The sequence below is a fragment of the Cololabis saira genome, chromosome 10 (assembly GCF_033807715.1).
Source record: "Cololabis saira isolate AMF1-May2022 chromosome 10, fColSai1.1, whole genome shotgun sequence".
NCBI classification, from domain to species: domain Eukaryota; kingdom Metazoa; phylum Chordata; class Actinopteri; order Beloniformes; family Belonidae; genus Cololabis; species Cololabis saira.
Genome location: NC_084596.1, coordinates 16,908,674 through 16,923,474, shown reverse-complemented (window position 1 = coordinate 16,923,474; position 14,801 = coordinate 16,908,674). Strand labels below are relative to the sequence as shown.

The window sequence follows — 14,801 nt, the reverse complement described above, 5'->3', positions numbered from 1 at the left end:
AGAGACATTTCATGAAAACTTCCTGCCAGTTTACATGCTCAGGATGTATGTGAAATTCACTTTTCAGTAGATTCTGTCATTGTTTATGAAAACAATGCATCCAATGTCAGGGTTCGTTCTGGAAGACATTTCTGCTTTAGATACTGGCTTCATGATGGCAGGCAGAGAAAGGGGGCCTTTTAATACGACAGGTAGCTATTTTCTTGCAAAATCATCTTATCTTATCTTATACTGACTAAGTATTTCCAAAGACGCCACTTTTGTACTTTTATGTCACTATAAACAGGTTGGTTGATGGTTTAAAAGGAAACAGGATTCACTTTAAAAGCTTTACTTTTCTTTTTGTTTTATTTCTTTTGAAGTGCTGATTCTGCAGATGGCATTTTTACAAGTAAGATAAGCAAAAAAACTGACTGCCGAGACCACAAACTCTTACAGCCTCTCATTTTGGAGAATGCATTTTTTTAGGGGAATCGTTTAACGTTGGGAGAGTGTTTGCAATCACACAAAACAAACGAGCTCGGCAGTGACAAAGCTGTAAAATCTGAAAAATCTATAGTTTTTTGGTGAGCTTGAACCTGATGAAACAGTTACATCATAGTCAGTTATTTTCTCTTCTCACGTGAATCACGATAGTGGATTGAAACCACACACCCCATTCCTTTAACTAGCACATATGTGTGTGGGCGCCATTCTGCACGCCATCCTGTATGTCTTTCGATATCAGTCTGGTTGTCACTCTGTCCACGTCACGTGCTTCATTTCTCTGACTAGCTTTGTGCCTTTCTAATGTCCTTCCCAGTTTCTTCTAGAAGTCAAAATCCTATCCAGAGGGACCCCACTCATTCTTTGTATTTAAGAGTAAAAGAACTAGGATGGCGAGCCAGGGAAAACTTGGAGCAGAGGTCTTGAAGTTTTCAGATTCTCACAAAGGAGTTCAAAAGGCTTCAAGCAGGCAATTTGTGCAGTTTGTACCCAAAAGGTGGAGATCCAGATCCACTACCCTGCCTAATTTACCAAACCTTTGAGGAGGGAAAAAAGGGCAGCAACAGTATTGCAAACATTTAGTTACAATTAAATGTGATATATATATGAGTTGAGTTAACCATTTCAACTCTGGGTAAAATTAAGAAGTGCAGTGTTTCCGCGGGGTTTTAAAAAGTATTAAAAAGTGATAAATGAAAATTGCCAAATTTAAGGCCATTAAAAGTGTTAAATTCACTGTCAGAGGTATATTTTTCTTTTAAATTGGTATTATTTTTTACCTTTTACATTTTAAGCAGTCTATTTTATTGTCATTCACAAAGTGAAATAAATGTGAAACATCTGGTCAACATCAATGAGTCTATAAATCTGTTCTGTATAGTGTTCTATAGGTCAAAATCTGTATTAATGTTAAAAGGTCCGTGATTAACACTTAATGTTTTGACAGTTTTTAAAAAAAATCTGAAGGTAGTGAAAAAGGTATTAAATTGGTATTAAATTTAACATAAGGATTGCTGTATAAACCTTGAATTGGGATTGTCGTGGACCAAATTGAAGGTTGTGTCTTTCCCTGTCCTTGTGTTTTGTTCAGAGGGCTCTCCGTTCAGCTGGTGGTTCGGTGGTCCAGGCTCCGGCCGGGTCCAGACCTACTGGGGAGGAGCTCACCCCGGCAGCCAGCAGTGCGCCTGTGGTCTGCGGGGCGACTGTGTTGATCCACAGCACTACTGCAACTGTGACGCCGACCGCACCGAGTGGTAATCACCTTTAGTCAGCTAAAAATGACCATTAGCTTTTTTTTCTACTTACTTTAAGTTTGAACTTAGGTTGATAGGTGATGTTAGGCAAAAGTTTTACCAAATCTTGTGCCCTGAGCTATAAGTCACAGTGACTTTTCACATGGAACCAAAGGGTCCCTCCAGGCTGTGGTCCTCTGCGTTTCCATCCTAGGGCTTAAGCCCTGTGAAGATTAGGCAAATTGATTTTCTGAAGTGTGGAAATAAAAAGTACAGCCTCTCCTCACTGGTGTACTCGGACTGTAGGGCTGACTGCATCACACACTGCAAAGGGAGAGCTGTGTCTTTCAGCTGCTGAGGAGCCGGTGTTTGTGCTTTATAATTTAACTATGAAAAACCTGATCACCGCAGCTCCAGCTGCACATCGTGTACTAAAGAAGCTGGCACACATAGCCAAGTGCTGTGTGTTGCAATAACAACAGCAACTCTTAAAGTCGGTACAGTTTGTAAGTTGGTTCGCTGAGTTGGATTAGTTTATCTTTATCAGCTCTGGCCAGCCGGGTACCAGTCTGGTCGTTATTCTCACTCATCACCTGAGCAGGTGATCTCTCTCAAGGAGATTCCTCTGCTGGTGACTTGGTGGACTGTTGGGTTGTAAGCTGACCACATCTACAGTAACTAAGGCTTTTTCTTTTCTTTTTTTATTTATTTATTTATTTTTTTTTAAAGTCTGATTAAAGATTGATTCAGTGGGCCAATTACATGAGGAATTTCCACAGAGCGATTGCAGCATAAAGACAAGCCTGTTCATCACATCTCCGCCTGCTAATTGTGCATTCGCTGCACTGTGATCCCACGATGGCGCAACACTGGCTCCCCAGTGTGTTTGTATTCACAAAGTATTATGGCGTTCGGTAGCTGATGCCTCTCCCTGACTGCTTTATTCAGTCCGTGCTGAATACAAACTAACAAAAGAGTAAAGCTTCTTAGAGTGGGATGAACACAGCAGTGCTGGCTTTAGTTATGCAACAGCTGAACATCTGACGGCAACAGCTGGTCTAAAGTTCGTAAAAGTTCATAGCACAAGGCATCAGTGTTTTTTTTCAACTTTGCATCCAGAAAGCGTCCACACTTGGGTGTGACGTTATTTCCAGTCCTGACCTCCGACATAACTGGAACACATAATTTATCCTGAAATCATAGGTGCTTCACAACCCCAAAGTTTTCTATTTCTAGCTTCTGATTCAGCAGCGGCAAGCACAGTGGAATTAGCCACCTGCTAACTGACGCGCAAAAAAAAAATTAAAAAAAAAATAAATATATATATATATATATATATATATATATATATATATATATATATATATATATATATATATATACTGTATACTGTATACTGTATACTGTATACGTATAAAATGTTGACAACACATCAAAATAATAAATTATTTAGTGTTGAAGAAATGTAATATTTCCCCCAAAAAGTCCCTGTTCATAGAGAGGAAATTGTAATACTACTTTGATTAAAAAAACCTTCTGAAATCAGTATTTGGTGGAATAATCCTGATTTGCAGTCACAGCTTTCATGCATCTGAATTTTACATGGCTGTTACAGAACTTTATAAAACTCCTTTTGCAATAAAACTCAGCAAACCCAGCTTCAATTTTTTGTCATACTCTAATCTAGTGTTACATTTTAGAATAAATTGAAGTGGTCTCTCTGGAATGTTTTCCAGAGTATAAATGTATTTTGAAATAGAAATCACATAGCAGTGTATTAAAAGCATCTCATTTATTGCATAAGGTCATACGGGTGAACGTGGCATCTCTATTCTTATTTATGATCTAGCCTTTGTTTTTAGATGTTTTGGCTGCAGTGCCTTGAACATCATGTCTGTCACGACGCCTCGCTGTTGGTTTGACTGAACTGCATTATGGATAATTATCGTTCGTCAATCTGTGACAAATCCTGCTGTCTTCATCACTCCTCAGTTGGTCTTTTCTCTCACCGGTTTGTCAGCTGCTGCTGCTGCTTCTCTCTCAGACCTGACAGGTAGATTGACGTGTAGGTTATCTGAACATCCATGTAGATGGATGGGGCTGCTCAATCAGCTGCCTGACTGGAGGGCTTTTTTAAAACTGCCATCACAGCAGTGACAGAAATGAAGAGTTAAGTGTCGTGATGGCTGAGACGCTGTCTGACTGAATATTGAAATGTCTCCCTGAGAAATTGTCCTTCTCCGAGTCATATTATTACAACTGGCTTGTGATAGTCAGCAGTGAAGTTTATGCAAGAAAATTAGTCCAATTAGCGTAAATGCTGAGGCATTTAGTCTGTGAAAAATTAATTTATCCTTTGTCCTTATCTGTTTGTCCTCCTACATTTGCTTTTACACTTTTACCCTCCTCCTCATTATCTTTTTTTGATCTTCTGTGTCCATGCCATTTTTCATACCCCTCATCTCCTCTCTCCTATTTATCTTTTATTCTTCTCTACTTTAAATGCACTCTTCTTCCCTTTTTCTCCTCCTCTTCCCTTTTTCTCCTCCTCTTCTCTCTTTTTCCATCTGACTCATTTCTCTTTTCATCTCCCCATCATTGCTCTTCCCGCCCTGACTTCTTTCTGCATTTCTCTGTTATTCTTCAACCTCTACTTCACCTCTAACTTCTTTCTTCTTTTTTCTCCTTTTCCCATTCCTCCCCTCTCCCTCTCCTCCCTCATCTCTCCTCTGACAGGACTGAGGACTCGGGCCTCCTCACTCATAAGAAGAGCCTCCCGGTCAGGTCTCTGGTGCTGGGTGACGTCCAGAGGCCGGGCTCCGAAGCTGCCTACAGAGTTGGGCCACTCCGTTGTCATGGAGACAGTAAGCCAATATATCACATTGATATAATATATCTATCAGTGAATGTTGTTTTTCTTTTTAATGAAGCAGCAAACAATAAAAATGTCAATATGACGTGTTTTAGCATTTAACTTTCCTCGCCAGCCAGGTAATGAATGGATTTTTCTGGGCGCCTCCTCATTTTAGAGCCAATCATCATTAGCAGAGTTGTTGTTTTCTACACTGATAATTGCTTCTCATTAATGTATTACAAAGGAAATCAAAGTACGATGCAGCTTTTTCTGCTTCCCGTTACAGTTGTGATTAACTGCAATTACTGCCACTCTGTATCTTATTCGTACCTGTAAACGGAGACATAAAAATGTGACAGTGATTAATCCAAACATGACAGAAATTGCAACGCTGCATAAACCAATTTGTTAAACCGGGCACTGTTCGTTCTCTCTTCCTCTTTGATTTCCATTTAAACGTCATAACAGAGGATTTTCATTGTGTCACAGAAAACTTCTGGAACGCAGCGTTTTTCGACAAGGAGACGTCGTACCTTCACTTCCCCACCTTCCACGGCGAGCTGAGCGCCGACATCTCCTTCCTGTTTAAAACCACCGCCTCCTCTGGGGTGTTCCTGGAAAACCTGGGCATCAAAGACTTCATCCGCATCGAACTGAGCTGTGAGTACAGTAGGAGCTGAAGGGCGAAGATTTAATGCGGATTAGGCTGATGTGTCAGTAAAACTTTTAATCTGGATCCGTGTTAACCCAAAGGATACGGACTTAATCTGTCTCAAAAGTATCCAAGGAGGGCAAGCAGTGTTTGACCTCAGTGTCCTTAATTACTCTGAGAACACGTCTTGTTGACGCGGATGCAAATAATCTAGGCGCTGTTGACGCCTGAATAGTCGACCCACTTTTGTTGGAAAAAGTTCACGCCAGGTTCATAAGCAGGTTGCTTATCAACCGGGTTCTGAGGAGGCAGAAAATGCATGATCACAAGAGATTACCATAAATTTGAAATGCTAAATGAGTGTATTAAATGGGGCATTTCACCCAGTCATGTGAAGCACTTTTTAAATACACGCATATATTTTTTATATCAGGGACACTTCAACATTTGTAATGAACAAGCGCCAGCAACCCTCTGATAATCTCTAGTCACACGGAAACTTTTACTCCTGATGTGGCGTAAACTTCTGGGACATTTATAAATCTGCCAAAAATGATAACTTTCATAATTTATACGTCTGAATTCCTCCATCAGTAGCCTATTACCTAAGCAGAGCCCTCGGCTCTCTAAACTAAAACCAACGCTAAAGTGCTTAAATGACCACTTCGTCAAAGGACAAATAGAGGCTGGATCTTAATGTACCTCACTAGGTACAATTATATCTATCCATAAATATTGTATAATTAAGAGGGCTTTTTTTTTGTTTTTGAGGTACAATCTGTGGTTTTTCTGGCTAGCTGTCATCCCATTAGCTACTTAGCACTTAGCATTTTTAATGAACTTGACGTGCGAGCTGTACATTAACAGCGAAGAGAGCATAATTACTCTTACTTTCATGGTCCTAATGGACTGCTATTACCCGCTCTGGGTTAGCTAAAAGGGTCTGAAATAGGGCCAAGTTCCGAGCTCAGCTGCTGCAGGCTGCTCCGGCTGCTGCAGGCCGCTCCGGCCGAGCCATGGAGCTGGACCTAGGTGAGCCTCGGACTCCCAGCTAAGGGCAGATGGCCTCGGTACCCCTGGTGGAGCTCGGCCGGAGCTCCAGCTGATCTCCACTCCGTCCTGGCACACAATCAGATGCTGTGTTGGTAGCAACATCCAAAACAAGGGCGGATGGAGAGATGAGATCAGGATGAATGCAAAGTCGTCAGGTGGCGTGAGTTAGGTTCATTTCTGTCAAGTTTTGGTTTCAAAAATACGGGACATTTTCCGCCGCTGTCCCACCAGCCCAACCGAGGTCCAGTATCTTACATTTTAAGACAGATTCACGAAAAATTCTAAATAACTACCTGTCAACACCTTACAAACTACAATGTGCTCACAGCCTGATAGTTCTACCTTTGTTGACACTGAAATGCTGTGGGCATTCCCATGTATGTAATTCCTATAATAAAGCCTAAATGAAAACACAAAAGTGAAGTAAACCACACTTATTTTTTAAAATATTTTCAGTTTGATTGTCTTCAAGTGTTGTCAATTTCCACTTTCTTTTACTTTGTCATTTCCACTCATGTGGCTCTAAATTTAATATCCCATTTTAGAGATATTTATACGGTCTTTGCTTTTTTTTAGCAGACATGTCTTTTCTCTCGTTACATCCATCCATCTCTCTGATTTGTTGTTCCAAGTTTGTTCCCGTTGTCGCCACTAAGCTCGCGAGAACTGCCACCCAGGCTACAGCAAGCAGCAGTTCTCGCGAGATTAGTGAAAATTCAGTTTGCAGTTTAAAAATCATTATATTATAAAACGTGAAATTTACAGGAAAATACTAATACGGGAGGACGGCAGGAAAGAGGGGTAGAATACGGTTTCCCGGCCAAAACGGGAAATTTGAAAGGTATGGTTAGGTTACGCTAAAATAGCCAACGTGTGGTGTCTGAGGTAAGGTGGATCCAGCTGACTGCAAAGACTGTTTGTTCTGCATTTGCCTATTTTTAAATCAACTGGGACTGCGTGGAGTCGGCCCTTGTCATCGGTTTGAGAAATGGGCCTCAAGATGACTCCCTTAGAAACCGATGTGTCATGTCACATAGGGATTGTCCAGTTCTTTTTATACAGTCTGTGGTTGTTTTAGTGTTTTAAAGTATTTTATGGCGTGCACTGCTGATTTATTATGTTCTTCCTAAACTTCAAATGAGTCAGTGCAGAGCAGGATGACTGCAGGAAAAAGAAGATGTGCCTTCGGGGAGCGACGCTGTGTGGGAGATGGATGTAGTTAAGGGCATGAGTCATAAATCTGACAGTGGACTGTAATGTAAAGGAGAATATAAGCTGAAATTCCATACAGTCAGCTGATGAAAACACTATAATTCAAATGTCATCTTGTTGAAAATAAGGGTTGGACATTATTCTGCAACTAAGCATAGCTAGTTATAATTTAAAAAGTTAAATGCAATTTTTTTTTATAAATAAAGGCTCAAAAAGTAATTAATAACTTTTGAGATTCCAAAATCATAACATGACTCTTGGATGCATACGTGAAAAAGTCAGGCATGTTAAAATAGGCTATTAACTAAATACATTTCTCTTTTTTTTTTTTTTTTTTTTTTTTTTTTTGATATTTATTGTTTTTCCTTTTACAAAGCATTTTTATAAAATAACAACATGAACATGGGGTGTTTTCTGTCACAATTTACAGCAAAGTAATTAACCAATCAAGTACAAAAGAAACTTAAACAAAATAAGGACGTTTCAGAGAGATGTACATTTTCCATTGCTTCCAGATGTCGTTGAATTTTGATTGCTGGAGCCTCATTGAAAAAGTGATTCTTTCCATTACATACAGATCATAAATAATATCATACCATTCATCTATAGATGGGGCGTCCGGCTTGAGCCACTTCTTTGTAATTGCTTTCCTTGCTGCTAGACTCAGTATTCCCAATATATATCTATTTTCCACATTTGCATTAGCCGAGTGTACCAGCCCAAAAAGAAGTTCGTCCCATTTAAATGTAATGTCAGTTCCAAATACAATTACTAGTTCTGAATATACCTTGTGCCAGAATATATTTATTTTTGGACAAGCCCAGAACAAATGATAGTGATTTGCTTCCTGAGAACTACACAACCTCCAACAGCTAGAAGATCCTGTATGGTGGCCATGCTGAGCAGGTGTAATGAAATATCTGGTGAGACACTTCCAGCCGAAAGATCTCCATGAGTTTGAGCATGATATCCTCCACTGAAATTCACAGTATTTAATCCAGGTATCTTCTGAAAGGCAGCTGTTGGTTTCCCTGTCCCATTTTTGTTTTATATATGTGGTATTCACTTTTTTTAATTCCTGCAGGCCTCTATAGAGTCTAGAGATGACTTTAAGCTTGGAGTCTGTTCTATACGCACTGATAAATACTTTTAATAAACTGTTGTCAAATGTCTTTTGACTTTTTAATATAGTGCTGTTTAGATGGTGGCGTACCTGAAGAAATCTAAAAAAGTCACTATTATTGAGACCATGTAGTCTTTTCAACTCCTCAAAGCTCTTCAGTGTTGTCTGTTTGAACAAGGTACAATATGAGGAGAGACCCCGGCTAACCCATCCCCTATAGTTGGCATCCATCTTATTTGGGGCAAAGTCAAGATCGTAGCAGCACCATTTCAAAATCTTTACCTCTTCTAACATATCATTTTTAGTGATAACGTTTAACCATGTTTTCAGTGATAAGTTGATCCATTTATTTCCTGTTTCCATCAAACTTTTAATTTGTCTTTTATCTCCTATTCTTGCTTGAATTGGCATCGTCCCCGATATGTTTTCCTCGATTTCCTTCCATCTTGCCTTGTAATCTGAGACGCACCAACAGAAAAGGATCCTTAGCTGGGCCGATACATAATAATCTTTTAGGCAAGGAAGAGCCAGTCCACCCTTATTTTTTGGTAATTGAAGAGTTTGGAACCTTATTCTCGGTTTTTTCCCCTGCCAAATATAACGTGACAATAATTTATCCCATTCATTGAATTGTTTATCATTAATTTCAATTGGGAGGGTCTGAAATAGATATAATATCCTTGGCAAGATGTTCATTTTTACCGATTCAATTCGAGATTCAAAACTTAATATTGGAATAAGATTCCATCTTTTCATGTCTTCTTTTAATTTCTTATTCAATAGATCAAAATTTAAGTTGTATAAGTTTGATAAATTTTTTGGGATGTTGACTCCCAGATACTTCATATGCTCCAGATCCCATTTCAGTTGAATCTTAGAAGTAATGTTTTGGCTAGGTTTGTAATTGAAGTTTAGTACTTGGGTCTTTTGAATGTTAAGTTTATAGCCTGAGACCGAGCCAAAAGCATCTAAGAATGATAGTAGCTTCAAAATTGAGTTTTCGGGGTTTGACAGACTAATTAAAACGTCATCAGCAAATAAAGAAATCTTGTATTCTTGGTCTAATATTTTTATCCCAGTAATATTATTGTTCTGAGTAATCCCCTGACTTAACGGTTCAATAAACAATGCAAACAACAATGGGCTCAATGGGCAGCCCTGTCTGGTCCCTCTTTCCAGGCCAAATTGGTTTGAAATTGATCCATTTATTTTTACTCTAGCTTTCGGTTTATTATATAGTGCTTTAATAGTTTTAATAAAAATTTGATGAAATCCAAATTTGTCCAATAGTCGAAATAGGAACTCTAAATTAACCTGATCAAAAGCCTTCTCGGCATCCAGACTTAAAATTACTGCCTGGAGTTTATTTTTGTTTATCTCATCAATCACATGAAGCGTTCGGCGAATGCTATCTTGGGTCTGTCTTTGCTGTATAAAACCTGTTTGATCTAGACTTATTATCTGAGGAAGAATATTTTCAATTCTTTTTGCCAAAATGTGGGTAAAGATCTTATAGTCTTGGTTCAAAACACTTATCGGCCGATAGTTTCCACAGTCTAACTTGTCTTTACCCTCTTTCGGTATCACGGAGATTACTGCTTCTTTCCAAGAGACAGGAACAATGCCAGTTTTAAGCACATGGTTGTATGTGGTTTTCATTCTAGGGGTGAGTAAGTCCTTCATCTCTTTGTACCACTCTGCTGGAAATCCGTCTGGCCCTGACGCTTTATTTATCTTTGAATGTGATATTGCCCTTTTAATTTCTTCATCTGTAATTTCCCCAATTAGAATCTTGTTTTGTTCTTCAGTCACTTTGGGTAATTTTATGAGTTTTATAAAATCTTCCATCTCTTTTTCGTCTGTTTTGGGTTGGGTATATAGATTTGTGTAGAATGTTTCAAAGGTTTGTTGGATATCTTTTATTTTGTAGTGTGTAGAGTTAGTAATGTGGTCCCTTATTTTATGAATTGTATTTTCTGCCTGTTGCTTTTTTAATTTGTAAGCTAATAATTTAGCTGATTTATTTCCGGTTTCATAGTATTTTTGTTTTAGAAAGGTTAATTTTTTTTTAATATCATTCGAGTAAATTTCATTCAATTCGTTTTTTTTCTTACTCATTTCCATTTTTACTCCTGGATTTAATGTCTTTTTATGTGCGTTCTCTAATTTTTCCAGTTCCGACTGTAGCTGTTCAATTTTTGCCTTTCTCTTTTTTTTCAAATTCGAGCAGTAGCCTATTAGTTTTCCCCTTAAAACCACTTTGCAAGCATCCCAAAGAGTCTGTGGGGAAACTTCTCCGTTGTCGTTTTCATCAAAATATTGCTTTATATCTGTTCTTATTTGTTCCCGCATTGGATCTAGAATCCCTGTATTAAGGCTCCAAATTGTCCTCTTTTTTTCGGTGTCTAATGTTATATTTAAGTAGACTGGTGCATGATCAGATAGATCCATAGTCCCAATATTGCAATTTGTAACCCTGTAAATGTCCCTTTGATACATAAGGTAATAATCAAGCCTAGAATAAATCAAATGTGGGTGAGAAAAAAAGGTGAAGTCTTTTTTAGTCGGATTCAGTTCTCTCCAAGTATCACAGAGACCGAACTCCCTCATCATTGTTTTTATATTTTTGGTAGTCTTCTTCTCTCCCGTGTAGCAGGGTTTTGATGTGTCCAGGGTTGGGTGTAGTCTAACATTGAAGTCTCCACCACAGATTAGGGTACCCTGCGCCTCCGAGACTAATAACTCGAAAATTTGTTTGAAAAATGTCCACTCTGATAGTGGAGGAGCGTAAACATTCAAGAAGGTAACTAAAGCCCCCTGTAGATAACCTCGGACCAGAACGAATCTCCCATCTAAGTCTTTCTTTTCATAAATGCACTCAAAATTTAATTTCTTAGAAATTAAGATTACCACCCCTCTCTTTGAGCCTTGTCTACAGGAAGACGAGTACTGATTAAATCGCCATCTTATAAGTTTTTCATGTTCAGAGTTTGATAAATGTGTCTCTTGGAGGAGAGCTATTTCTACTTCTTCCCTCTTTAATTTTGCCATAATTTTGCTTCTCTTGATTGGATTGCCTAGACCATTTACATTATATGTAATGACCTTAATTGACTTGGTATTTTGCATTATATGTCATTTAAGTATAATTGAAGTCTGTAACGCCATAAAAAAGAAGAAAAAAAGAAAAAAAAAGAGACTTTTACACCCCTGGTGCTGTGGGTAACAGTAGCACCAACACAAACATTAACTACAACAAAAACATAACAAAAATACACACTGGCTTCCAACGATGAGGCCTCTCTCATGGCCTCATAACTCAGATGGAACTTGAGTTTAGAGGGAAAGTCTCTTCCATCTGGCGATGGGGGAGGGCCCTCTTCAGCCTCTAAGCTGATAGACAGGTCCAGTGTCCAATGAGGTGTCCCGATTTCACTTTTTTATTCCTTTTGCCCTTAAAATTATCTATTTGTAGTATTACACAAATAACCTCACATAATATATATTTTCTAGAATACGACTCTCTCATCTCAATGCCAAGTCGCATGGAGGAATATGTATATAGTCATTAAATTAATTAAATTCTCGATACTTATCCGGTGTCCTGACGTCGGAATCTCTGAAGTGACTCTTTGAAGCCGCGCTTGGCGCTCGGGTTCTCCCGGTTTCCTCGCCGTCCGGCGGGTTGCCAAGTCAGCCGGCTGATCTGATCCAAAAGAGAAGCTGGGTTTTTCAGAACCGTCACCGGGATCCCCCTCGCAGCCATGTCCTCGGTCGCCGCCTCCGCCGAGTTGTATGTCACCGCGCCTTCCTTGTAGTGCGCCCGCAGCCTGGCCGGGAACGGGGTCTGAAACCGTATGTTTCGCTCCTTCAGCGCAGCCTTCGCCTCCGTGTATTCCCTCCGCCTCCTCAGCAGCTCCGGTGCGTAGTCGTGATCCATCTGTATCTTCTTCCCTTGGAAGTCGATTCCCTTTCTTTGCCACGCTTTCTTGATCACCTCTTCTTTCATTTTAAAGCTCGAGAATTTAACCACGATGGATCTTGGCGGGGCTTCAGCCGGGGGTCTCGTGCTGAGCGCCCGGTGCGCCCTCTCGATATTCAGGGCTGTGGAGGACGGGAGCTCCAGGCCTTTAATTAACAGATCTTCCACGAATGTAGTCATTGTTTCCGTGCCTTCTTCAGCTCCCTCCTTCACCCCGTACAGTCTGACGTTCTCCCGCCGGGAGCGCCCCTCCAGGTCCATCAATTTAGCTTCTGTTCGGATCTGAAGTTTCACCAACTCAGTCAAAACCCCCTCCGTAGACTGGATTCGAGTCTCCGCTGCGTCTATGCGCTCCTCCGTCTCCTCCACTCGTTTGTAGATCTTATTAATGTCTTCGCTGATGTCGGTTAGTTTTTGGTTGGAGTCTTTTCTAAACTCTCGTAGCTCTTTTAGGATAATTCCGAGATTAACATCGTGGCTCTGTTCCGGGTCAGTCGGCTGCGTGTCCGCTAGCATGTTGTCGCCAGCTTGTGACAGTCGCTCCTCTTCCATATCGTCGTTTTCCTTCCTTTGTGTGACACTTTTCTTCGCTTTCCTGGGCATCATTTTTGGTCCGTCTCCTTTACATGTATATTTACGCTCCACAGAGGAATTTCGAGTCGTGGTCGGGCCGTTTTTAATTTTTATCGTCGGGACCCTGTCAGTCTATGCTGCCATCACTCTGCCAGCCAGACCGGAAGCCCCCTAAATACATTTCTCAAGACTTCATAAATGTTAAATACCTGCCTTTTGTGATATCGCACCAACAAGTTAAAAATGTTCAAAGAAAGGAGTGGAAGACTGTGTCCAGACAGACATCTGATGGAAAAGACGTTAAACTTTTCAGCTCTGCTATCGCTGCATTCAGATAGGATGCATTCTGGGTCAGTGCTGCACTTAAATCAACCAGCAAAGTAAAACAATGCCGTCTCATCCGTTTCTCCGTGTTTGGGCAGAAGCTGCTTGCGTGGGTGTGTTTTGAACAAATTTGGTTGACGGTGTGTTAAACAGAAAACAGACTCCCACCTGTCACCGCTTTTTGATTCATGCCCATAGGAAAGTCTTATGTAAGGGTTTCCTAATGGAGCCGAACCCACTTCAAAACCGATATACACAACTCTCAGAACCAACTACAGAAAACATTGTTCGAATGTTGGACACCCGTCACGAAGACCACATCGCTGCTCGCTGTTACGGGGGGAGAAAGCATGTAGATACTGATGACGCTGAAGTAAAGATGCGTGTGGTTTAAACGCAGCCTGGATCTCTCCACACAGAGGAAATATCTGGACCCACATTTTAAAAGACAAGTAGTTAAAGGTATTGTGACATGAAAAACACATTTTTCTTGATTTTTTGTGTTTTGTTGGGTGTCTTGACATCAATTACACCCAAAAAACAACGAACTTTTAACATTCAGTGTATTGTGTGCTTTCTGGGATTTTCCGCATAACTGTGCAAAAACGGCTCATCTGGTTTGGTGGCGGGTCGTTACGTAACAATCCGCTAAATCACCGCCCCCTCCACCCAGCTCCCTGCCTCCTCTCCTCTCCAGCGCACCATAAATTTACACCGCGTTACACCGACGCAGAGCCTACGGCGTAGGGTTACGCGGCGACGCACTCGGTACGCTGAACCCTACGGCGTAGGCTCTGCCTCGATTTAACGCGGAACCATAAATCAGGCTTAACACGGAGCTGTTTAGAGCCTCTTTTGTTCTAATCACCGGAGGAAAACTGCTAAAAAGACCCGCGGCCACTAACTGGACTTAAGAGAAGGGGACACTGCTGCTTGCATGCCTTTATTTTTATGATTGTTTGCTCTGGTTTGCCCTGCTGCTTTTCCGTGCATGCTTCGCCTGTCGTTCCCGGCTTAACTCTCCGACGCCGCTGTGAGCGTATGGCTGGAGGAGGAGGAGGTTTGGAGGAGGAGTGGGGCAATGATTGACAGGAAAGGGGCAAAAGGAAGCGTTTTTCACGGGGCAAAAAAACACTGTAATAAAAAGCCAGGAATGGAGTACTAGAGTGAAGTTTTTCTTGTTACACTCTTTTAGACACATTTGAGGGATGTTGGCCAAGACTTTTAATAGTGTTAAAAGCATGTTAAAAATGATGTCACAATACCTTTAACATGTTGTTTCCTTCTCATATGATGCAAAATAAAGGTAA

The 14,801-nt window shown here is 40.4% G+C and overlaps 1 protein-coding gene across 1 annotated transcript in view; it reads left to right on the top strand.

Annotated features, from left to right (window-relative positions):
- The window catches only part of LOC133452490 (contactin-associated protein-like 4), a 189,123-nt gene that overhangs the window by 122,730 nt on the left and 51,592 nt on the right, over positions 1 to 14,801 (top strand). The window contains exons 14-16 of the mRNA XM_061731840.1: positions 1,577 to 1,739; positions 4,455 to 4,582; positions 5,062 to 5,232. Coding sequence (XP_061587824.1) covers positions 1,577 to 1,739; positions 4,455 to 4,582; positions 5,062 to 5,232 — 462 coding nt within the window. The remainder of the gene's footprint in view (positions 1 to 1,576; positions 1,740 to 4,454; positions 4,583 to 5,061; positions 5,233 to 14,801) is intronic.